At 44.4% G+C, this 24,722-nt stretch overlaps 4 protein-coding genes and 1 non-coding gene across 7 annotated transcripts; 4 read left to right on the forward strand and 1 right to left on the reverse strand.

The window, feature by feature from the left end:
• The first annotated feature begins 15 nt into the window (after window positions 1-15).
• LOC100838161 (ubiquitin-conjugating enzyme E2-17 kDa) lies at window positions 16-3,923 on the forward strand. Of its 2 annotated transcripts, XM_003564442.2 has the most exons (5): window positions 16-202; window positions 1,928-2,006; window positions 2,447-2,574; window positions 2,914-3,018; window positions 3,525-3,923. In XM_003564442.2, exons 2-5 carry the CDS (start codon window positions 1,937-1,939, stop codon window positions 3,666-3,668), a joined length of 447 nt encoding a protein of 148 aa, XP_003564490.1. In that variant the 5' UTR covers window positions 16-202; window positions 1,928-1,936; the 3' UTR covers window positions 3,669-3,923. The 2 variants fall into 2 exon arrangements, with proteins under 2 accessions (XP_003564490.1, XP_014754699.1); XM_014899213.2 differs by lacking the exon at window positions 16-202 and having other exon boundaries at window positions 1,909-2,006.
• A 467-nt stretch (window positions 3,924-4,390) lies between these two features.
• Window positions 4,391-4,464, forward strand: TRNAI-AAU. Its single transcript has one exon. It is a non-coding gene; the product is annotated as a tRNA-Ile (tRNA).
• An 887-nt stretch (window positions 4,465-5,351) lies between these two features.
• On the forward strand, window positions 5,352-7,990 carry LOC100835835. 2 transcript variants are annotated; one of them, XM_010234190.3, is made up of 3 exons: window positions 5,352-6,042; window positions 6,147-6,348; window positions 6,456-7,990. In XM_010234190.3, the coding sequence occupies exons 2-3, from the start codon at window positions 6,147-6,149 to the stop codon at window positions 7,748-7,750; spliced, it is 1,497 nt and encodes a 498-aa protein (XP_010232492.1). In that variant the 5' UTR covers window positions 5,352-6,042; the 3' UTR covers window positions 7,751-7,990. The 2 variants fall into 2 exon arrangements, with proteins under 2 accessions (XP_010232492.1, XP_003567225.1); XM_003567177.4 differs by having other exon boundaries at window positions 5,354-6,042; window positions 6,193-6,348.
• A 1,611-nt stretch (window positions 7,991-9,601) lies between these two features.
• LOC100836139 (putative pentatricopeptide repeat-containing protein At3g11460, mitochondrial) lies at window positions 9,602-12,160 on the forward strand. Its single transcript, XM_003567178.4, has one exon. It carries the CDS (start codon window positions 9,646-9,648, stop codon window positions 11,623-11,625), a length of 1,980 nt encoding a protein of 659 aa, XP_003567226.2. The 5' UTR covers window positions 9,602-9,645; the 3' UTR covers window positions 11,626-12,160.
• Window positions 12,161-14,481: 2,321 nt separating this feature from the next.
• Window positions 14,482-24,722, reverse strand: LOC100839682 (N-terminal kinase-like protein). The gene is made up of 21 exons (XM_003564446.4): window positions 24,388-24,722; window positions 23,648-23,746; window positions 23,118-23,269; window positions 22,371-22,443; window positions 21,674-21,796; window positions 21,295-21,403; window positions 20,698-20,777; window positions 20,421-20,502; window positions 20,100-20,239; window positions 19,649-19,759; window positions 19,422-19,538; window positions 19,248-19,337; window positions 18,903-18,956; window positions 18,726-18,800; window positions 18,156-18,231; window positions 17,959-18,058; window positions 16,731-16,800; window positions 16,466-16,539; window positions 15,618-15,727; window positions 15,190-15,435; window positions 14,482-15,078 (listed from the first exon to the last, which is right to left on the reverse strand). Exons 1-21 carry the CDS (start codon window positions 24,511-24,513, stop codon window positions 14,714-14,716), a joined length of 2,472 nt encoding a protein of 823 aa, XP_003564494.1. The 5' UTR covers window positions 24,514-24,722; the 3' UTR covers window positions 14,482-14,713.

The following is a 24,722-nucleotide window of genomic DNA, read 5'->3' on the forward strand; positions in this document are numbered from 1 at the left end:
ACCGTGCAAAAGCGTCTGGAACACGACAGGCAGGCAGCGCGCATCTCGTCACGGTCGCTACGGGCGTGCTTGGTCCTGCCTGTGCCTGGGTCTCTGTCAGCACTCTCTCGTGCGACTCTCTCCCCCACCAGATCTCGCCCAGCCTCATCGCCCCCCACGTCGCCGCCGGCGGTCGGTCCGCCGCGCCTCGTCGCCTGTGGAGGTACTGGTCCCCTGCCTCTCCACTCTCCTCCTCCTCCTCCGCCCTCTCCTCACGGCAGCGAGCTGTTTCTCCCGGGTCGCACTCCGTCTCCGATCCCATCGCCTTTCCCCTTCACCATTTGCCGCTCTAGAATAGAAATCCATCCTTGGATCCCGTCAGATCGGCGCGATTATGTCCGGGCCTGATCCCGATCTGGATCCCCCCCCCCCCCCCCCCCCCCCAAATTTTCTTCTTTCCCTGTGTGTGATTGATTTACGCGCTTCTGGTAGTTTAGTACTCCGTAATCTGTTTCGTCGCGGTTGGGCTTGTGGTCGGTAGATTTCGTTCGCCTCGGTGGTGATCCGTACATCGATTTGATGCCCTTTGTTCTATCCCTTGGATCGTTGGCATCGATCTGTTGTGTGATGTGATTCGTTAGCATCGCTCGGTCGCGGGATATAGAAGCGATGGATTTTGTTATTTCTCCAACCTTGTGTGCGTTTATGTATGCTAGTTGTTTTTTCCGTGTGAGAATACCGTTGTTTCTAATGTAACCAGTGGTCTCTCATAAGTACTCTGAAGAGTCTGAACCTGTGGGGTTGATCTATTATATGCCTCACTTGTTAATCTGATTTAGCAGCAGTAGGGGTTGATACAATGTTTACTAATCATGATGTAAGGTCAGTAAGGGCTGAAATCTCGCCAATGGCCTTTGTAACCATGCTTGACTGTGCTGTGCAACCTCGATTTTGCCCGAACGCCTCCAGCTATCTTGTCACATAGCTCGTTGAATTTTGGACTTGTTTTAGTGTGACCATGCTCTGCCTGCCTGGGGATTACCCACAGCATCGCCTGGGGTCTCACTCCCCTTAGCAATGCTCCATGGGCCTGCTTACAAGATATAGTTCACAGGAACTGTCCAAGTACGAGTTGCTAAAATCAAAGACGAGGCAAAGGCTTGGTACTTGGTTGGGGCGAAGCATTGGCCCAAATTATCATGCGTGCATAGTTTTTTGGGCTTCAATGGTTCGCTTTGCTTTTTATGATTTTTTTGTCAGCTTTTACTGTATTCGAAGAAAAAGATTTGATAACTTCATTATATTAAATTATTTACCATGGTATGGATTTATCATTTTTTTTGCCAGCTCTATATTTACTTGGTTGTGTTGCGATAAGAAAACAAATATGAGTTATTGCATCAGTACTTTATGTTACCTTTTAGCTTTATTGGTTATACAGACCATGACTGGAGACTCAAATACCCAGTGCTTATTAATTTTTGTTGAAAAAGGTCAAGATTTGGGTGAATGTTGTCAGTCCATAGAAGTTGAATTTGGATGTAGATTATTTTGGATGAGTCAGTAGTGAAGTTACTTCAATGCCAGGCTTAGGGTGCGTTCTTTTCAGCTTCTAGACCCGGCTTCTCTGAGAAGCTGCCCTCACCCAGCTTCTTGGAGAAGCCGCATCCAAAATTTGATTAGACTTCCTAAATAGTTTGGCCTAATCTATTTTGGAAATCTAGCTAAATTTGGGATGTGGCTTCTCCACAAAGCTGGGGGAGGGCAGCTTCTCAGAGAAACCGCTCCAGGAAGCCGAAAAGAACTGGCCCTTGATAGTTATAAGAGGAAAATTGTTTTGCCTTTTGTGTAAAATGCTGTCAATTCATTGTAAGTTACCAAAACATGTTTTAAATTCTATAATTGCTTATTACCCGTTCTCACAAATACACAAATGCAATCAAAGCAGGAGCTTATCATGGCTTCAAAACGTATCCTCAAGGAACTAAAGGACCTGCAGAAAGATCCTCCGACATCATGCAGTGCAGGTATGAGCCAGATTTATCAGTTCTACTATGATCCATAGGCACAATGTGTATATCTCAAAATTAATATGTAAAGCGGTTATGTGAACTTTGTGGGTCGTTATCCTCCTCTCCATCTTTGCTGGAATTACAGGGTGATAATTAATGGTACCCTTTAGCATGCTATTGGAACTTGTTCTGCGCTTAATTATTTTTACCTTCGCTGTCAATTATTTCTGTTACAATTCTCGGGGAAATTCATCTTGAGGCCTTGGTCCCCTGATAAATGTATCATCCTTTTGAATTTATCCATTTTGTTTTTGCTTAATGAGTTATGAACAACAATCACTGCAATGGATCATCAGTTCTTCTATAATCAGTGATTAAGATTGTACTATGGTGCTGCTTGCCCTTGCTGCTTGTGCACAGGAGCATTTATGGATTATAGGTTTCTATTTATTTAGGTCCTGCTGGTGAGGATATGTTCCATTGGCAGGCAACCATTATGGGACCCCCTGATAGTCCCTATGCTGGAGGTGTTTTCTTAGTGAATATCCATTTCCCACCGGACTACCCCTTCAAGCCTCCAAAGGTTAGCAGTGAAGCATTTTCCAGAGCAAAAAAACTCCTTGCATGTTTGTCATGTTTATTGAAGGATGGATTGTGTAAATATTGCCCCCCTCTCCATGTTTCATGGATGCATCAGTGTTTGTTTGTGTGATGCTGTGGTTTATGTTTATCCCTGTGATATCAAGGATCAACTGAATATGGCAGCTCATGTTTTCACTATTTTGTTGCCTTGCTATTTTTGTTTTGTCTTTTCACATATATTTGTATGGAGTTCCACTTTATGAATGTACCTCTTGGTTATTTAATCTTGCCTTTTCTGTATGGGTCTCTTTTTTGGGTTCTAAACTGTCTCCTCTTTCAGGTGTCTTTCAAGACAAAAGTCTTCCATCCGAACATCAATAGCAATGGAAGCATATGCCTCGACATTCTCAAGGAGCAATGGAGTCCTGCTTTGACAATCTCTAAGGTGCTCTTACAACACTTCACCCCTTTATGATGTATACAGGAAAGGAATTGTTTAAATGCCCGACACATTCATCTTCTTGATTAGCTACCACTCGCGTTGCTTCATTATATCGTTATAATAATAATAACTGTATGATTGATGATATTTGATGCACTCGGAAGTTCGGCAATTGTTTGCCATCTTCTAATAGCATAATAGTGTACGCCTTTTGAATAATCTTTTGGTTGAGTCAGAATTTATTATCCAATGCACACATTTAGAAGTTATAACCAAGAAGACATGGAAATGGTGTTATTTCATGTTTATGTTGTCACATTATTAGGTGAATATTAAGTGAAGCTACTGTTTTTGCCTAAATTTGTGCATATCCTCCTAAAAACTCTACATTTGCATGAACACCTTCAGTTAGTATAGAAGCATGGAACCACCCTCTCTTTGAGATCTACTAATCTACAGTTACGTTTGTTGACCTGCACCACTAACTTCAGTCTTATTACTCGCACCAGGTTTTGCTTTCAATCTGCTCCCTGCTTACCGATCCCAACCCAGACGACCCTCTTGTCCCTGAGATCGCCCACATGTACAAGACGGATCGGTCCAAGTACGAGACAACAGCCCGCAGCTGGACGCAGAAGTATGCCATGGGATGAGGTCCAGTCCCATGCTCATATCCGCTGCTTGCATGCAGAAGATTGTGTCACCGCCCCGAAAAACTATTTCTGGGCCATCATTTTCTTTGATTTCTTGCCGGTCGCATGTGTGTCCTCGATCCATGTAGGATCGAGTCGTAGTCAAACATCAACATATCATTGCCAAAGTTGATAATGAAATCGACATATGATTATAACTATGCTAGTGTTGATGATGATATTATTCTGTAAATGGTGCCCATGGTCTTGGATGTTTGTTCCGTGCCCACCTGGCGTGGTTTGCGTGTCCCCCAGTGTTTCGTCTCCTCTGACTACTTATGTTACTAGACTAGATCATAGTATCGACCAAGGATTCATCATCAGAACCTAAAAACGGGTTCTCAACGGAATTCTTGGCCTTAGGATGTGGTGTATAACCTGTTCTACAAAGTTTAAGCGAGGCACTAACTTAACTGGCATTGACAAGATCAAGGACGCCAGCGTCCTGGGCAGTCGGCCCTACTGGAATCTGGAACATATGTGCCTTTTTTTTTCTCACCGACATGAGCTTTGCTGGCCACCCTAGCCAGCTCCAACGATCCTACCTCAACAAGGTGTAATCTGGTACTGGACTACTGGTAACACTCTGTAACAGCACTTGCTGGCAAATATTCTGTTCCTGGTGTAATCTGGTGACATTTTGCTTTGTAAATGAAATTTAATAAGTCGAAACTTCGACAAAAGGCCTATTAGCTCAGCTGGTTAGAGCGTCGTGCTAATAACGCGAAGGTCGCAGGTTCGAGACCTGCATGGGCCACATTTTTTCTTTATAATATATTTTCTGTTCAAAATCCTTTCTGGCAACACACTTTGGCATAGCACTTCAATATGCAGAGCAATAGATTCCGAGGCCACGTGTTTCTTTATAATTGTGTGTTCAAGATATTTTCTGGCTTTTCCATAAAAAAAAAGATATTTTCTGGCGACACACTTTGTCATGGCACCTAAATACGCAGAGCGATAGATTCTGGGGGACTCTCCGGCCAGGTTCCCGTCGGGCTCTTCCCCTTGCTCCAACCGCAGCAAGTGTAATTTCCTCGACATACACAGATATTTATAGTGAGAGCATAGAAGTTTCTCAATGCTTGCCTATTTTGTCACTGATGATCAGACAGCATACCGAGGAATAGTGCACTGAACGGAACACTTGAGATGACTGGCGACTTTCTTGTACATTCGGGTATGGGCAACACTGCAGCAGCCCAACGGTTTGGCACTTTGACATGCCTTGAGCTCAACTCACTGTTTGCTCAGTTCTACTCGGCAGTCATGAAACAGAAGGTGACAAGAAGACACATGAAAAAAGAGTCGAGAATAATCATGAGTTGACCTCGAGGCAGTCCAGGCATGCGCCGTATATTAGTACTTTCGTTAGGCACCACACGACGACTAAATTCCCTTTCCTGGTGTGAACAAGAAGCTCTACAAAAATCCAACTATTACTTGTTTGGAGGATGTTCGTACGTTTTCAGCTATTAACACATGTGAGGCAAAAGAGAAAGCGTCCAAAAGCATTGGGAACGCGTGGAGCAAAAACACGGTCTCAGCTCCCGCGAGCCTGGTTATATATATAGTGCATAAATAATTAACGTACCCAGACAGCAACACGCTTCCTGGTCCTTCCTTCCCTTTTGACGTCAATGCATAGCTGGGAACACGGGTGAACAGACCCAAATCAAATGCTTGACAGTTTACAGACTGATTACATTTTTTCCCGACCAAACCTACGTCGAGCTCTTGCCGTACGTAAGCATGGAACAGCTCAACCGTGAAATCCATTGGAGAAATTAGCTGTGGAAAATTCGAGAAGAAGCGGTTAGGACTTTGGAGAAGCAAGAAGAGGCGAGGAAAACATTCTGCAGGGAGCGCTCGCAGGCCAGACCGGGTCGCTCGTTCTTCGCTTTCAGCGCCCGTGCACGGTGCACCTACCATGTCAGTTCTTCCCAACTCACCGCGTACGTACGTCAACGGGGGGGTTGGAAGCAGCAATCCGCGCTCCAGCGCCGGCTCCTAATAACAGCAGTGGCCTCCTCTTAATTATCGTCGACAGAATTCTAGCTCATCCTCACATCGCAGTGGACCCTGATCTTTTCTCTGCTTAGCTGCTTCCTCGCTGTCACGGCCGGGCCGGAGAGGAAGACTTTTCCGCTACTCGCTCCCTCGGTCGTGCTCTTTGCTCTCTGGATCCACGTTTGCAGAAGGAAAGCCAAGCCTTGGGGATTTACTATACTTGTTGTTGCTTTTCCTAATCATCGACTCGCGATTTGGCGAGGAGTGGACAAAGAGGCGAGGCGGAGGAGGCAGCCGTGGGGATTCCGAGGATTTGGATTTGGAGGTACGCCTATCGATCGGTTCGTTTCCTTTGAATTCTTGCCCTGTTCTTCGAGTAGGATAACAGGGATTCTAGATGGGATATTGAGATGATTTGTCCAATGCTAGATGTATTACTCGGAACATTCAGCAATCAAACGCTCTCTCCCTGCAGCTGGCGAGGGGACGAATACGATCAAGCCAGGCAAGCATATGCAGAGCGAGCAGGTGAAGATGCGGTTCGGGCGGTGCCCCTACTGCCGCGCCATGGTGTACCAGGACCCCAAGGCCGTCGTCTACCTCTGCAGCAAGTGCCGCACGCCCATCCGAGGTACGTAGGAAAGGATCCGATCAACAACTCGCGGCGCCTTGGCTTCCGGCGCAGGATCGGTGCTGCGAATTGGAGGTAGCTGACGCGGTCTTCTTTCTTTGTTGCAGGCAAGGAGCCTGAGCCGACGGACGAGAACGAGTACGCGCTCGCGCAGCTCGAGATCCTCTCCTTCGACACCATGTCCGTCTTCTCCGACGAGCTCGAGCCGCCCAGCTCTGACTTCGACCCGACCAGTCGGGAGACGGTGGCCGCGTCAGCGTCGTCGTCGTCGCAGTTCAGGCCATACGGCGTGATCAGGACCGGCCCAAGGAGCGGCGATCTGGATCGAGACGAGGAACCGGGGTCTGGACGAAGAAACGGCGGCTCGCCGATGCACAACCGCGTGGGCGAGCTCCGGCCGGCGTCGCGGCGGACCAGGCGGCCGTCGAGCGCCGACCTGGACGCGCCCAGGCCGGCCGAGGAATCCGAGTTCGACGTGCCGAGGACGAGATCGGCTTCGTGTTACCAGCGCCGGGCGTCGCCGCTGAGCTCGCAAGAACTCGAGGCGGCCATGGACCCTGCCGCCGCTGGTCTTGCGGGGTCGCCGCTGACCGACCCGTCGTTCCAGCAGGACCTCCTGCAGGCGCTGGAGAACCTCCGGAAGCTCATCGTCGCCGTCGAGGAGCCGTTCAGAGCCAGCACCGGCGCGCCCCGGTTCGGCAGTGCCAATGCCAGTGCGCCTGGGCACCGGCAGACCGCGTCTTGCAACAACGACAGCGCCGCGCAGAAGGTGACACGGCGCGACTCCCGCATCCTGCGCCGTCTCGAGTCGCAGCTCGCGCAGGCATTGCCCACCAACAGCCCGCGCCACAGCCAGGACGCCACCACTTCCTCCTCCTCCTCGTCAGTGTCGGCGTCGGCATCGGCATTGTCAGGCAGCAGGCGAGGGGCGTCGATATCGGCGCCGGCGTCGGCATCGGCGTCGGCATTGTCAAGCAGCAGGCGCGGGGCGTCGACATCGAGGAACCTGCTCTGCCGGCCGATACTAGGCGGCACGCCGTTCGTCGCCTGCGAAAAGTGCTCGGAACTGCTGCAGCTGCCGTCCGCGCTGTCCGTGAAAAAATCCGCCATCCTGCAGTGCGGCGGCTGCGGGGAGGAGCTGGCAGTGAAGCTGCCGGCGAGGGGCGGCCCTGGCTCCTCGGCCTCGACGGACGGGCCGAGGAAGATATTCTCGGCGCCGCAGCCTGCTGGTTTTGGCGCGGACGATGCCGCGGCGGAGGAGTACATGCGCGCGAGTGCCAGGAGCCGTTTGAGCGGCGAGCAGCTGCGGCAGGGGCCCGATGAGGGGCCGCTCCACCGCGTCCTCGGGTACAGCTCCGTCAGCTCCGTGCTACGGAGCCGGCGCTACAGCGATGACCTCTGAGGCTCTGAGCATTCGTTTTCCCCCTTTTTTTCCCCCCTTCTTGTGGCGCGGAAAGAAGCAATTGAATTGTGAAGATTTACAAATGATTCTTCTTCTTGTTCTGTTTAGTTGTGTACTTGTTTGGTTGTCCTAAAAAACTGGGCACAAACTGTGATTTTTTTTGGAGTTCTGTGGGGACGTGTAGTCCATCCGGTTATTATTATTGGATATGAGAAAGTACATTTTTATTATTGTACAAACTGAGTCCGGGGTATTTCCACCATTTCGAATTTTTTTTATTACACAAACTAAAATGGACTAAAGAAGGGGAATTTTTTTTTATTACACTGAGATCTTTTTTGGACTAGGACTAGTCCCTGTTAGAACTTAGAAAATATGCATTGTTTATAGGAGTAGTTTGTTTTTCGATAATAGAGATATAGACTAATAAACTCGTGACCTGTCAGTGAAGCTATGTTAAGAAAATGTGTGATAAAAAAGGTGGAATCTAGTAAAATAAGAAAATTGTATCATCTTTCTTGTGAAGAGGATTAAGAGAAGGCAAACATTTATTTAATTATCTCGCATTAGCGTCAATTAAAATGTGTGACATCGCTATATGACCATTGTACATGTCCTGAGTGGGCAGAATAGATATCGTTCTCGAAACATTCAAAAAGAAAATAACAAGAGATAACCAAAATCATGATCAACTAAGCCCTCTCGAGGGCCTCTTGAGGGCTTGCTTAAGAACGAGAAAGAATAATCTTATTAAGATGGAATAAGGTTTGATCCTACTTATGAGGATTCCGTAAATATGCCATTTCAAAAATTAAAATAAATCGAGACTTTTTTGAGATTGGACAAGCACACGACATAAGGGCAAGTCCAGCAGTTTTCCTAAAATATCTCCCCTATATCTCAAAATGGGAAACTCCCCTAAAAATATTTTTCCCAAAAATTTGCCCAACTCCAGCAGTTCCCGTAAAAGATCTCTCATATCTTATATTTTAAGAATTTTGTGTAACCACCATTTGAAAACCAACATAATTTGACAAAAATTGAACAACAATTGCAGCACATAATTCCAAATCCAAATTTCATTACTTTATTTAGATTTTAGTTCAGATCGCAGCACATAATTCCAAATCCAAATTTGACTGAAATTGAACAACAATTTGCAGCAATTTCATCTCTCCCTCTATTTCTCATCTCTTTCTCCCTCTCCCCTTATTTCTTTACCTCTTTCTCCCTCTCCCTCTCTGCTCCCTCTCCTTTCTTCCCCACCGAGCAGCCCGCCCGCCCCTGCTCCTTGTCCCGAAGCCCGCGTCTCATCCCTTGCCGTCCGACGCTGCCCCCATCTCATCCCTTGCTGTCCGGCGCCGTCCTCCACTCCCTTGCTGGCCGCCCCCCCCCCCCCCCTCCTCTTTCTCCTCCTCCTCATCCCCTGCTGGCCGCCGCTCTCCGCTCCACTGATGGCCGCCGCTGCCGTCTGCCCCAAATCGAACAAAAACAGAGAGAAAGGAGAATGAGGGATGGCGGGGAGTACCTGCAGGTGGCGCGCGTGGTGGCGGGAGGGAAGGACGGTTGGTCCTCACGGTCGATTGGAGAGGGGATCGGGCTCTCCGATCTGTAGGGGAGAAAGATCTCTGGATAGGGGATCCCGAAATATCATGAATGCTTTAGGAAAACTGCTGGATGTCGTTTTTAGGCTTTTCTCCCCTAAATTTGGTATTGGAGATGCTTTAGGGGAACTGTTGTACCTGCTCTTATGCTCCTTCTCGAGGCATGATCAACGAACTGTTTTCGATTAGGAAAATCAGTTTCTGCATATGCATAGACGGAAGAACATACGTATTGGATTTAGTGTGTGTGATACCTGACATAGCGGGCCCACATGCCAGCGACAAACACACATGGTTGAACACCTTCCACCTCCGCACCTGCCCATGACGGCCACCGAGCCTCTCAAGTCCGTTCCAACCGCCGCCGTTGCCGCCGCCGCCGCCTTTGCGGACGACGCTAATTCCACCGAGCCATGGAGCGCGCGGGTTCGAAGCCTGACGCGCCTCGGCAGGCACCGGGACGCGCTGGCCCTCCTCCGCGACGGCGACCCCTCGCCGCCGCCGCACGCCCTGGCGCTACCAGCCACTGTCATCTCCTGCGCGGCGCTATCTCTCCCCTCCGGCGTATCCCAGATACACGCGCTTGGTTCCAAGCGCGGCCTGCTCCCATCCTCCGACGCTTACCTCGTCTCCGCGCTGCTCTCCTCCTACTCCCGCCTCGGCCTCCTCCCTTGCGCCCACCAACTCCTCGACGAAATGCCCCTGGCGTCCACGCCTCCCGCCACGCTCTGCACTGCCTTCAACTCCCTAATCTCCGGATGCGCGCTGCATGCACTCCCGGCTGCCTGCTTCGCCCTCTTCCGCCGCATGCGGGTGGCCGGCGTCCGCTTCGATGCCGTCACGCTCCTGACGCTGGTCCCAGCCGCTCCTCCGAGCGTCGTGCCGCAGCTCCACGCCCTCGCGGCTCGAGCAGGACTCGCTGCTGAGACATCCGTGGCGAACTGCCTCATATCTGTGTACGCTCGCCGCGGCGCTGCCCTTGCTCGGCAGGTTTTTGACGAGATGCCGGCGGCCTCCCGTGACCTCGTCTCTTGGAACGCGGTGCTCTCGGCGCACTCACAGAATGGTCTCGCGGTGGATGCCCTTGACCTCTACAGCCGCATGCGTGGCTGCGATGGGCATGGTGTGGAACCAGATGCCGTGACGCTCGTAAGCGTGCTCTCCTCCTGCGCTCACCTCGGGGCACGCAGTGTAGGCCTGGGCGTGGAACGCTACATGCGGGGGAAACTCCCAGGCTTCCGCACCAACGTGCAGCTTTGCAACGCGCTCATCAACTTCTATGCACGCTGCGGCTGCTTGCCCCAGGCACAACAGCTGTTCAACGAAATGCCCAGGAAGAGCATTGTGTCATGGACGGCGCTGATCACTGGGTATGGAATGCATGGGCATGGTGAGGTCGCTATCAATCTGTTCCAGACGATGGTGTCAGAAGGCATCCGCCCAGATAATGTTGCAATGGTTGGCCTCTTATCGGCGTGCAGCCACGCAGGGATGTATGACGAGGGGCGCAAGTACTTCTCTGCAATGGAGAGCGCCTACCAGCTGCGACCTACACTGGAGCACTACACCTGCATGGTGGACCTCCTTGGACGGGCTGGCCGTCTCAAGGAGGCACGAGAACTCATCTCGTCGATGCCCATGCCAGCTGACGGTGCCGTGTGGGGTGCCCTTCTTGGGGCGTGCAAGATACATAAGAATGTGGAGATAGGGGAGGAGGCTTTTGAGCATGTCATTGAGGTCGAACCGACCAATGTGGGCTACTATGTTCTCATGGCGAACATATACACTGACACAGGACAACTGGATTGTGTGGTGAGGGTACGGGCGATGATGAGGGAGCGTGGGCTCAAGAAGGAACCTGGGTGCAGCTATGTCGAACACAAGGGGAGAGTTCACCTATTCATGGCTGATGACCACTCTCATCCACAGGCAAAGCGGATTTACGAGCTTGTACTAAAGCTTGAGCAGATGGTGAAGGAGAAAACTGATGGCACTGTGGGAATTCAGGGAGGCAGAATGATCGAGGGGCACTCAGAGAAGACCGCTGTTCCGTTGATTGGTTTTCACAGCGAGAAGCTCGCGGTGGCCTTTGGTATGCTGAACACCGTTGGCAGTGAGATTGCGGTTATCAAGAACCTAAGGGTATGCGGGAACTGCCACTCATTCCTAAAGACGGTTTCTGCAATTGCCAACCGGGTGTTTCTCGTCAGGGATGCGAGCCGCTTTCATCGCTTTGAGGATGGAGCTTGCTCCTGCAAAGATTACTGGTGAAGAATTTGGTGCTCACTGTGAAGGGTAGGCATTAGTTTGTCACTTGGTTGCTAACTTGAGCCCCCAAGGAAGATTTGGCTCGAGATCTTCAGTACTTACTGGAACACTCTTGGTGACTGATACTATACTACGGAGTACTATCCTCCAGTGCTTAACTGCATCTGCAGCGCTGGACTGATAGAAGAGATTATGGATGCTCTCATTGGAGACCAATCATCAACTGTGCGAAGATCGGGATCCCGTGAGTTCTGCAGAACCTGAGGTTCAGGCCCGGACTTCGGCGGTTCTCCTGAACTCCTGATGCTGGATTGTCAGTAGACCAAACTGAAATCTTACTCGAGGCTGGCATTCTACTCCGGGTCAATATAATAATTAAAGTAGCAGAAATTCTACGGTCCAGATTTTGCAAAAGTTATCGTAGGGTTCAAATTTATTGTAGCATAATATAGAAGGGATAAGAAAGCAACCAGATCTGAGGACGGTAAAAATAAATCAATGATCGGGAAACCAATCCGCAATACTGAGTAAGTCCAAACCATGAACACCTGCATGCCTCTGTTCGTCTTTGTAATGCACACACAACTTCCGTAGCATGGTTGCCTGAGACTCAGATTTCTAAAACAGTACTAATTTGATTTTTTTTACTTTGCAATATACCAATTAAGCAATAGAAATTCAATGGTCCACATATTGCAAAAGTTAACGCAGGGTCTAAAATTGTTAGAAACTAATCAATTTGATCTGATCGCATGGAGTATAGGAAACCAAACTGGAATAGTAACCAATTGTGAATATACTATATGATTAAAATAAAAGGACAAGAAGCCATCATGTTAGTCCACAAAGGTTAAAATATATCTAACGCTGATTTTAGATTTTAAGGTTAGAATTAGGTATTAGAAACTTTCGGTCTGAACACCTAAACAGCTGACAGACCGATTGAATCTCACATACCTGGTCATACTCCATAGCGAATCATCTGTCAATCAGATTTCGCGCGTGAGAATACACAGATTAGCTTAAAGTGCTAACTAAAGTTAGTTCCAGTGTCCTGACCTTTTATATGCAAAGAAAATAATCCAATATCTCCATTGGGATTTATTAGGAAAGGACGTCTTATATGTAAATAAAACAATTCAATATCTCCATCAGGATGTATAAGGAAGTTCTATGTATAAGCATCACGTCGATTGACAAACCTATTGCAACGTGACATGTGTCCGGGCAGATCACATATTGTTGAGGGCAGAACATACGATTGGACCTGCTCTAAGGACCATGTATGCATGGTCCCTTGCTAGCGCAATTCTACTTGAGGCCAATTGAATTCGCACCAATTGGGAATATAAACCAATCTTGATTTCGCATTGGTTTAAGGCCCATCAATAGCATATGCGCAACACAACAACCATCAAAGCAACTGATAAAAAGATAGACCCAACAAGCCATCAAAATCAGCGATGCGACAACAAAATCCCGGTCAAGTTGTTTAAAGACACATGAAGACCCAAAATTTTAAGACACCACTCACGAGAAACTCAACAAAATTTAATTCACAACAGCTTTCGCACATGTAGCGAGAATTTAATCCACACCAGCTTTTGCACATGCCACCAGAATTCAATTATTTTCCCCTAAATATTTTTGAAGGTGTTAGTATAATCTCCTATTTACAATACAAGTACGACTCAGAACTTGAAGACACCACTAACGAGCAACTCAACATCGTCAGCCGCTAGCAGCACAATCGCAATGAAAACGCCAACCGAAAGACAATGCACCAAAGGTGCACAAAAATACATGACTATGACCGCAAATCGGTCACCTAAAGTCGAACATCTCTCACTAAGTAGCAGAAGCATCAGAAACAACATGACAAAATATGGAAAGATTGTGAGTCAAACGTAAAAAACCACCGAAAAAGTCATACATGCCAATGGGGGCCTAACAAATAATAAAAATAAATGCTGACAGCAACATACATACAAAAGATAGGATAAAAAATCTAAACGTCTATAATCAATTTCTAAAATGAAACTTTTCAAATATCTAAAACAAAAATCACGTATGTTACCTTAGAAGCTCAACACTTTTGTATTTCACACAATGCTAATAAAATAAAACTTTTTTGAAAAACATGCAATGACTACCTAATCTACAATATATTGCGTTATGAATTTAAACTCATCTAAATATTCAAAACTATATATTTTGGCAAGTAAAATTATTGAAAAATTCAAAATACAATACATCTAACTTGCATACAAAATAAATCTATTAGAACAAAATAAAAATATCATTTCTATCGTGTAAGTCTAGCCGCGCAATCTGCGCGGGTCACCCCGCTAGTTGCCATTGGGTTACATGCTATTGCTTGTGGAAATGCAATGCTCCATTCATGTCCTTGGTCCTTGTATGGATGAAAAACCAATTGTCAAGGACCCCTGTTTGAGATGATGGTCTGACAAAGTCAGATCATTAACCAAAGGCAGTTCAGAGTACTCCACCAACGCTCTGTGAGTTCTTCAATTCATTGGCGTCATTCAGGTAGGCTGTTGAAGTACCAGCTATTTCTTCATCCAGTGAACCATTTCGCACGTTTTGTCTTTGTTGAAGTACCAGCTGCGTGCCTGCGTTTTGTGCAAAAATGTAGTTGGCTTCGGCATGTTTTTTTTTAAGAACATCAAATCCGAAGCCTGGAGGCGCATGTCAAGCCCCGTTGATGACATAAACCAGCAATACTGTAGTGGCTTCAGACAGTAATTTGGCAAGTTTCAGTCCTAGAATTTATAACGATGTCAAGTCAAGTTCAGGCATCCGATACAAAAATCTGTAGAAACCACGTCGTTACGGAGAAACAACCAACACACAAAACATATGTATTAAGGAAGTAGTTCAAGGTTACCTATGATGTACATAAATCTTCTGAGCTATCTTTAATATAGCCCACCAGTACAAAAAATCATGTCCATATAGATATGAGCAGGCTAGTTTACAAAAAGGGGATATTCTAGACAGAGCAGAAGAAGACAAAAAAAGATGGTAATTTGCATTCTTGTACAACAATGGTATCATGGGCCGTTGCATTCTATAGCCCACCAGTTGAGGAAGTCCTCCCTATTCTTTGAGCACCAAGTTTTGGTGCTGGCTTTGCTCCCCGTCCCCTACCTGATGACGCAAGAGGCCTAGCTTTCGTTACCGGTGGGGGTGCAGCTATAGCACCCCATAAATCATCATTGTTAGCTGCTGCTGGTTTCAAAGGCTTCCCAGATGATTTTGGCTGAGGTGCAGCTATCGAACCCCAGAGATCATCATCCGCATTGTGGGATGTAGAGGGTTTGATGTCTGCAGACTTCAAAGCACTTTTGGGCGCTGGAACAGCCATAGGACCCCATAGAGCATCATCATCCGCTTTTGGCGCCATTGGCGGATTTGATCTTGATGAATTTGAAACTGCAGTTGATAACATTGAATGGAGAAAACAAATAAATTAAATTATTAAGCATTTTAGAATTGCTGCTCATGTGCTAGAAAGAAAACAAATGCACTAAGTATAAAAAATACCTGGTTGCTTCGGTTGCACCACCGGGCGTTTCTGAGCAGCTTGTATGTTTGAAAGAAGAGATTGTGGCGACTTCTCAAATGGATCTACATCATCCCATCCTTCTTTATCACTACCATTCTCTTCCTGAAGATTATCATTCTCGAGCTCACCCCATCCATCTAAGGAGGAGCTTTCTGATGCTGGTGCAGTGTGGTCAACAGAGTTGGATGTGGATGGTGCATATGCTACAGGGGCAGACTGAGTATCTGCGGGAACAGAATCGACTCAACACGAGAATTCACATGCAAAGCAACACATCTATAGTTTTTGTTAGTCCTCATTTAAAAATTACACCTTATCTCATCACCTTTACAGCCCCTCAATTTTTATGCAAGTCATGAGAACTGAGCTCAAAACTCCTTTAAGCAATTTAGGGAATGAATAATACCTGATGCGGCACTGGGGGATGCTGAAACTTGAGAGTTACTGGCATTTGCAGTAGATACTGGACCATGGTCAGAAGCTTTTCCCTTCTGAGTAAGAGAACTCATGGCCCACCTGTGTATAAATGTGTTACTAGTAATTACTGAACTGCATACAAAGAAAATCTAAAGACAAACTGCACAAGCATAAGATAGCTTCAGTACAAGCGTACAAGCTTAACTTGGCAGCGAGGGGAAAAGCGTACAACTAAATAGGAAATGAGTTCTACGTTTCTATACAATAAGTCAAATAATTTACTAGAACCTGCAAAGTTTCATGTAAGTGATTAGATCCCACGACATAACATTGACACGGTAGCACTAACAACTGGGTATTCCAAAGCAACCATGGCCCGTGATTCAACAAGCACGCTATCATCACATATCACATATGTTCAGTGATATCTGCTACATGAGTTGATATGTACTCCCTCCAATCCATAAAAAGCGTCGCCCATTTTGTACTAAGATAGTATAAATTTTGTACTAAGTGGGCGACACTTTTTATGGATCGGAGGGAGTAGTCAATAGTAATGGTTTATTTGACAGCTGCTTATGCATCAGCACAAGTAGAGTGGAAAAATTGAAAAAAAAAATATGGTAGAAAACTCCCCTACAGAAGTTATAAAGAATGATGTACCATTATACTGTAATCTAAACACATAATCCTATCATGCAGGGAAGGCTTATGTAAAGAGGACGAGCTTGCTAATAAGCTTATATTGTTTGAAGGATTTAATTATATGTAGGGACTGAATTTCAATAGATAATAAAACAAGCTTACATATGATAACTAGTATAAATGACAGCTTACCCAAGTAAACCAGCATTTCCAGGCTTTAACTGAACGCCTGTACCTTCGGCTGGCCTGTTATCTCCTGTATTAAGCTACAAAACACAACGAACCACAAGTTCTCACAATATAGAAAACAAAAGGAATGTATGTAGTACTCACAGCACATTGCACCCCCACAAATAGGTATATTGCAGTACATCATTTAGAACTGATAAATAAATAGTGTAGTGAAATAGTCGGGTGTAGTGGATTTATAGTAGGCAGGTAAACTAGATATGCATACCTTCTCATGATGTTGTTTTGCTATTTGCAAGAACTGGTCAGTAGCCTGGAAAGCCTTGGTCCTCACGTCACTATAAATCATTTCATGGTTAGTGGAAATAGGGCAGGTAGATATTCAAAAGGACAGTGCGAACTAAAAACAATGGGTTGTAAATGTGATGCACATCATATTTTGCCATCTTGGCATTGACCACTTGGGTTGTTGAAGCTTCATATCCAAAGTGGAATATGCCCATAGGACTTTAAAACTAATAGATCTAGTCCTCAATGATATCTCTGAACATGTGAGACCAAATTGATATTTATTTGTGTGCCACCAGGACAGCAAGTTAAAAGGTACAGTGAGAACCAACAATCAAAGGGCTGTAAATGTCATGTGCATCATATTTCGCCATCTTGGCATTGGCCACTTAGGTTGCTAAAGCTTCATATCCAAAGTGGAATATGCTCATCCAGGACTACTTTAGAACTAATGCATCTAGTGCTCGATGATATCTCTAAGTTGTGAGACCGACAAGATATTCACTCATGTGGCAGCAGGACAGAAAGTTAATAAACAATGCTTTCTTTTCGAAGGAGAAAACTAACATATTCACACATATAGCAACGATGATCTGGATTTTGCTTTTATGGGTTCAAAGAAGAAGGCTTACTCATGAGCTAGCAAAGCATATGGCACAAAAAAGTGAATAAAAAATGCCTCTCTACACGCTTCCAAATGGAATTTGGAGCAAAATTTGACGCATCAATGAAATTAGGTGGGTTTACAAGAAATATCTACGTTTAATTCTTTTTTTCCTAGAATACACTCCGGCAGGTGTATCATCAATTAAAGGAGGAGGCTGCAGAGCAGCGAGTACAAAGTCTTAACGTTACAACTTAACCAGTATCTCTCCACGGCAATCCACCACTAGCCAATCTACATTTAATTCTGAGTGAAATTCCAACAAAACGGAGTAAATTGGGACAGTATTGTAATAAGCAGCACTAATTAACAACAAGTTAGAATTCAGCAAAAGTGCAATTCCAACAAAAGGGGGTAATTAGGATATATTAAAAACACCACTAATTTTTATTTTTTAACCACGATTTGGTATTTTCTGACCATGTCTAAAATACCTTCTGTACCGATTGAAGGGAGCAGTGGTTAGAACTAGGGTCATCTATTTTATCAAATTTACAGAGAGTGAAGATTGTAATTGCCAATTACAACAGGCAACAGCCAATACCTGTCTGGGTCAAATGTAAGGACAACAACGTTTGGTAGTATGCGAGTTGCAATCTCTGTCATTTCATAGTATGAACTGGTGACACTCAGTGCCATGATTCCTGGCACAGTAAAATGATGATTCATACTTGACCATAAACAATTGATGGAAAATGCTCTACCAATAATATAATAGCACATCTGCTCAGGTTAAGGTACCAGCTGCTCGAGCAGGAGGGAAGGTATCACGTAATGCGCGGACTGTGAATGCATTTATCAATACTCGCTTCCTAGTCTGTAAAAATAAGAAGCCATGTTAATAAAGACTATAAATAAGATGGGACCGTAATACTAACAAATGAACTCCATATCCAGGATACATGAGGAAATGCAGAATGAAGTTAACCAATCAATCAAGAAAATGTTTTAAGGTTGCTCCTAGACATGGTTATGTCCCATTTTGATGCAAATTGTCAACCTGGCTAGTTTTCTGGTATATTCCAGCTAATTACCATTCTCTTCCAATCATATTTGTATTATTATATGTTTTGCTTGCCTCCAGTAAGCACCACTTTTGAACAAAAAATTGAACCTGCCCATGCAGCTAAAAGGCTAAAAAAAACATCTGGGGTTTCAAGACTTCAAACGGGTAATCAAAATTTCCCTAGAATGCCGATAGCCTCACCTGGAACTTTACAACATAACAGGTGCAGTATGCCTAAGTAGAACTTCAAAAGAAAAGTAACAATATAAACAAATGAAATTGGTGGGAGCATCTTTGACATATACCCCATCATTCATGTAACTTGAAATATTTCCTAGAAGAATTGTAGTATTTGTCCGGATTGCAGGTTCTTCATCCACCTGAAGACAAATAACAATGCTTTTACAACTGTAGTATAAACCTTCTCATGTCCAACAAGGCGTCATAGAGTTAAACCAAGTTTAATTAGAATGAAACATCACCTGGAGCTTAGAGAGATACTTCAAGAGAGATCCTGAAATAGTACGCTGAGACAACTACAGTAACAGAAAGCTGATTAGCTCAAAGAAAATTATTCTTCGTGAAAAAGAAAAAGAGACGAAACAAACTAAGTCCCTGCATTGTTCTTTAATAGGATAATACGGAGGTGAACTTGTGCAAGTGGTACACTTGACACTCCTACATCTAAAGGAACATAAAATTCAAAATGTCAAGGGAAAAAAGGTTATCATTCCAAAACTCTTCAATGAAATAAACTAAGATGGTAGGCCTGATCAAATAGACATGATCAACCAATTAAGCCCCACATGAAAGATCGTGCAACTCACTTTTGGTGCCAACACAAGCATCGACTTCAATGTCAGTTCACGGAGAAAAGAAGAAGTATCAGAGAACCCAGTGGCAACATGCGGAAAAACCTGCAAATACATTAGAGAATTATCCTGTCAAATGTCAACTATCTAGAAACACATGAGATGTCCATATGAAAACAAATCACATACTTGTTCATCAACAGTTTGTGCTGCCAATGACTCCCCAAACTGATCTATGTGCTGCAAAAGACTAACTCGGATAGCTCGGTCATTTGAGGCAAAAAGCTTCACAATAGTTGGTAAAACCTGAAAAGGGCCAGTATTCTCAACTTGAGTGACAAGTCCTGAAACCATCTTAACTACATGACAAAAAATAACACGTATTGACTGAATGTTAAGAAAAAACAATGACAAACCTTGGCACTAAATTGGTCAGATGGAAGCCAGGAACCCATCTTTAACAACACCGTCAAGGCTGGAGCAGCAGCTGAACCAAATTCAAGAGCAGATGCCAATACTGGTAGCAACTATAGACAAAGTAGACATAATGGAAACATAAACTTCAGTTAGTTGCACATAAAATCAACAGAAGTCCAAAGCAACAGGACCATTGCATCAAAGGTTCTACTCCCTACGATCCACAATAAGTGTCTCAGACTTAGTACAATTTTGTACTAAGTTAGTACTCCCTCCGTCCAACAAAAGATGTCTCAAGTTTGCCAAAATTTGGATGTATCTAGACATGATTTAGTATATAGATGCATTCAAATTTAGTCAAAGTTGAGACATCCTTTGTTGGACAGAGGGAGTACAAAATTTGAGACACTTATTATTGATCGGAGGGAGTAATAAAGACTTCAGCAGTACCTTTTTCAGAACTATCTCCCGGGGAAGCTGCTCTGCTATATTTGGGAGTTTCCGGAAAAAGCTATCTTTCTCAACACTGTCCTTCAAGTTAAGAACTTCCATGAATTGTATGGTCTCTACCAACTTATTCTGGAAAAACTCTGAAATTAAGAGAATCAGCCAAATTCATTAACCAAGCAGAGTAGTGCAATTAATTTGAAATGGTACTAAGAATTGCAGCATTAAGAATAAAGGCTGAAGAAGCTGGGCATTAATAAGAGAGAATGCTACAGAAAATAAAACAATAATGCCAGAATGACAAGGGAGAACAATTGAACTTGCCGCTGTTGTCAATAAGTTTTGAAGGATTCATTCGACGAGAAGGTGTAGAACTCAACAGCTTCTGGTAATCTGGAAGTAGAGACTGCAACAGAAGGAAAACAAGAACTTTAATAGTCACAGAAACCATGTACAATTAGTAGAAATAGGTCAAGATAATGTTCTACCGTAGAAACAATGGAGAATATGATGAGTTCATGGGATTACTAAAAACCAATAAAAAAATCCCAATAGCCCAATACAAGCATAAGTTGGCAGGAGTGCAATCATGCAAGCTAACCTTTGGGATTGAAGCAATGTTGCGAAGGTCTTCCGTCCTGGTCAACTTTCCACCAGAAAAGAGCTCATAAATTAAACACCCTGCAATTGAGCGCCATGTGTCAAATTTGGAGCAGAAGGTAATTGGTGTCATGCTCTCATTATTTCATTATTCAGGGAAAAAGGACCATTGCTGAACAAAAAGAGGGATGGCGGACCAAACAAAAAGATCACCAAGGACAAACAGCAGGAGAGTTATCACCACAGTTTATCAGTTAAGATTTCACGCTTTGTATAGCATGCAAAATGAGTAGACTTTACATTGAAAGATTCCATAAACAATTCATACGCACACTGAGAGATATCCATCAGGAACTGTCTGAGTCTTTGAGAACAGGTTTATTTTTAACCAAGAAAAACAAACAGAATAACCAAACAAAAGAATAATTTAGGAAAAGGAAACCTAGTACTCCCTCCGTCCCATATTAAGTGACGAAATATTACATGTATCTAGACTCTTTTTGATTATAGATACATCCATATTTGGATAAATTTGAGTCACTTAATATGGGACGGAGGGAGTGTTAAATGTAGAATGCAGTGTGTTAACTCAGCTCACCTAAGCCCCAGGAATCAATTGCCCACGGAGGTGATTTTCTAATTGAAGCCCAATCTGACTTTGTCAGCTCCATTGGCTTGTACTGTGTTCCAACTAACCATTCAAATTGCTGTGAAGAACATAAACATGAGATTATTTTTTACATAGATTCAAACGTGTATATAATGTAGTCACAGAATAATATATTTCATGAACTTTGTTACATTTCATAATGAACCTGCTTTTTAGAGAAAACTACATGCGTAAAGAGCATTTGAACTCCTGAGGTTGACACAAAAGTGTGGTTTGAACATTCACCAAAACATACCAGAAAAAGAACTGCATCTAGTTTTACTATATCTAGCTAATATAAATGATGGTGTGGATAAAGAAACATTACCAACATGGGGCTACCAGGGATTTCATTATTCGCATCGAATTCTGAAAGAACATCAAAAGCATGAAGCTTCCAGTCCAGAGTTTGAGTAACAACTACACTGGACAAGCATACATTCCCATGAACCTGAAATTGACGAAGGAACAGGAATCACCTCGTGCATGACCAAAGTATGTAAGTATTTATTGTTTTCAATAAAGAAGTTATGCCTTATCAGGTCAAATATGACTAAAGGCACCCTCTAACATTCCTTTGGCGCCAATAACATAAATATGTGTGTACTTGCACCAAAGCAAAAAAAGAGCATGTACATTATGACGATCTTTAAGTATCCCTCAACAAGTAATATCAACCACATGTACATTATATTACATCGATCTTTCAAGCATCCCTACACAAATTAAGGGCCCAAAGAAAACCATTTTGTTGTGGTGAAAAGGTTTGGATGGTAAATTGGTAGCCATGCAAATAACTAGCAAGCATGATGCAAATCCATCAACACATGATACATATGAAATCCGCTCAGTCTATGCAATAAAATAGAACAATGCAAACAGCAAGCGGCAAGCCAGCAACCATTAGAAGCACTCAAACCAACAAGTAAAATATTAGATAGTAATAAACAGAAAAAAGTTTTGATAAACAGCTTGTATGAAACAAATAGAATATAAGGTTCCATTCTTTCAAGGCAGGAACTTACAAGCTTGCAATCGTTGTTGAGAAAGCTCACAGCCTTTGATATCTGATGAAGGCCCCAAGCAAAATACTCATCTCTGAAACACAATTACTAGCCATAATGAGAATAAAGTTCACTGAAACGAAAAATGAATAAAATCTTGATAACAAAAAGATGGTAGACAAGTGTAAAAAAAATGTCAAAAAATTGGGAAGCAACATGCTCAGTAAACCAAGATGGTGATAACATTGACTAAAATTTGTGTAGGCTGCAATTACCATGGGCAGTGGACTAAAAACAGGTCTACTACACTACTGGGAAGTAGGAAGCATAATCGTTAGTATACAAGGTCACAAAGAATGGGTGTCCCCTCCTACCATGCAATTGCCAAGGCCACATAAGCAAGCTAGTTGGGTTGAATAATCACTGGTTGACCACTAGGTGCGTGACTAGTTGAGGCTATCACTGGTTACCAATTTTTGAAGAGCTCAGTTCCTCCAGTTCTCGATATTAAATATGTGGCCACTGGTAGCATCATGATGGACACAAATTCGATGGTAACAATGAGCCACAGGCTTACCTACCAGCAGATCCAACCTCGGTTATACAGGAATATTAGTAAAGATCATCAGCATCATGGAATCACAGTAAAGGTTTGCATGCACATACTTCAGTACAAATCATATAGATCAGCCTTAATTAGCATTAGGGTACACAATCTCAGCACATATGTTTTATTAAACACAAGAAGACAAGAGAAGCTCATGGTACCTTTGTGTACCTCCCAGGTTCAGTTCCTTGACTTTTTCCGAAAGTGGGGTAACAGGCTCTGTCACTATATAAATTGTGTGTTTCACAGCAGGTCCATCGGCAACTTCTGCTTCCGTGCTGTGAAGAAAGGATAGGATATTTGGATGGCGCACCTGCAATAAGAACAACACTGGACTGACTTAGCAATTGTCTAAAAGAGGAAAAGAAGTTTAGTCAAACCAACAAAAAATCCTCCAATACAATAGAAATGGCTCCTAAAGTAAGAAGAACATGGCAGAGTCGTCCAAAATAAATACAAAAACGTTGAAGCATTGAAGAATATAATATCATGTGCAAATGTGCAATGCTGAGATATAGAGCCATTGTTATTAAATATGCTCTTTGTAGTTATTTTTTATTTTAGTTTCCGCCATATTATTTTTTAAGACTATGTTTTACCACGACTTATCTCGCTCTAATATGTTTCTTTAAGTAGTAGTATTAAATATTAATAGTCACCAAGAATCTTAAAGGTCAAATGAGTAGCTTACTGTTCGCAATCTCTTGACACCATTCCGACCAGCAACCAAGTGCCTGTCCTGAGGGTTGCTCCCTGACAGTGAGAAAATAGACACAGGCGATCCATCATCCTGGAGAAGACAAGGCAACAATTATGTGGGAAACGGCATACATATGTAACAAAATTAAGAAAACCGCTAATCCTTTTGGGAAAATAACAAGCTTCTTAAATAATCAAAGGTGCGCAAGTTACAAAATTGTCATTGGTGGTAGGACGAGGGTAAAAAACCTTCTGGGATCATGATCAAAATATCGGTGACAATCACCTGGGGGTGGTAAGTGGTAAGATTATGCACAAACGTTCTGCACTGACAATATTTGATCATAAATGAACTCCTTAAGTTAGCAATCCATTTCAAGTTCAACCATCTGCTTAGCCAGATTATCAACTAAGCATAGGATCCACCAATTCTACTTCCTAAGGAGTAAGCAAAGCTAGATAACACGAAGTCCAAAATTGTGCCCTGGAACTGCTACAGAGCTCAGGCAAACACAGTCCAATGCGCAGGAGGCCTCAAAGCACCGAAAGCCCACGCTAGAATCCTCATTAATTAGAAGAGAGCGTGCGATTAGCTCCAACTCCCGAATCGCTAGTTCAGCTCCGAAACGACCCAAGCCAACGACACGTCGAAAAGCTCGCATGCCCTACGGGGATCCAATCGATCCGCCTCCGATCAGGAGCCGGAAGCAGGAAGGGTTCGAGCATGAGTACCTTGGAGGCACCGCGGTGGTGCGTCCAGGAGCCCCAGGCGGAGGCGTGAGGCTCGCCGACGGTGTAGGGGAAGTCCTTGAGCCCCGATCCGGATCCCGACACCACGTCCTTCAGAAACTTGAACATTTTGCTCTACTCCCTCGATGTGTTCTCCCTCGATTCTCTCCGCGCCGTTTGGTCTCCCTCGCTCGCCTCCCCGCGGCGGTCGGTGGTGTCTGCGGCACGAGGAGGCGTCGAGGTAGATCCGGGGAGGATGAGGAGGCCGCCCCGAGGGAGGTAGAGAGGCGGAGGGGAAACCGGCACGAGGGGGCCTAGCTGGAAGAGGAGGAAGATGG

This window comes from Brachypodium distachyon, chromosome 2, assembly GCF_000005505.3.
Source record: "Brachypodium distachyon strain Bd21 chromosome 2, Brachypodium_distachyon_v3.0, whole genome shotgun sequence".
In the NCBI taxonomy this organism is placed as follows: Eukaryota; Viridiplantae; Streptophyta; class Magnoliopsida; order Poales; family Poaceae; genus Brachypodium; species Brachypodium distachyon.

What these genes read in the sequence shown, in the direction of transcription:
- LOC100838161 (XM_014899213.2), top strand. Translation starts at nt 1,913, where the DNA reads ATGCAATCAAAGCAGGAGCTTATCATGGCTTCAAAACGTATCCTCAAG. An exon ending in ACCCCTTCAAGCCTCCAAAG is followed by an intron (nt 2,575 to 2,913) that starts GTTAGCAGTGAA and finishes CTCCTCTTTCAG; the next exon opens with GTGTCTTTCAAGACAAAAGT. An exon ending in CTGCTTTGACAATCTCTAAG is followed by an intron (nt 3,019 to 3,524) that starts GTGCTCTTACAA and finishes TACTCGCACCAG; the next exon opens with GTTTTGCTTTCAATCTGCTC.
- LOC100835835 (XM_010234190.3), top strand. Translation starts at nt 6,147, where the DNA reads ATGTATTACTCGGAACATTCAGCAATCAAACGCTCTCTCCCTGCAGCT. An exon ending in GTGCCGCACGCCCATCCGAG is followed by an intron (nt 6,349 to 6,455) that starts GTACGTAGGAAA and finishes TCTTTGTTGCAG; the next exon opens with GCAAGGAGCCTGAGCCGACG.
- LOC100836139 (XM_003567178.4), top strand. Translation starts at nt 9,646, where the DNA reads ATGGTTGAACACCTTCCACCTCCGCACCTGCCCATGACGGCCACCGAG.
- LOC100839682 (XM_003564446.4), bottom strand. Translation starts at nt 24,513, where the DNA reads ATGTTCAAGTTTCTGAAGGACGTGGTGTCGGGATCCGGATCGGGGCTC. An exon ending in TCCCTGGTAGCCCCATGTTG is followed by an intron (nt 21,404 to 21,673) that starts GTAATGTTTCTT and finishes TGTTCTTCACAG; the next exon opens with CAATTTGAATGGTTAGTTGG. An exon ending in AAAACTTATTGACAACAGCG is followed by an intron (nt 20,240 to 20,420) that starts GCAAGTTCAATT and finishes TCTTAATTTCAG; the next exon opens with AGTTTTTCCAGAATAAGTTG.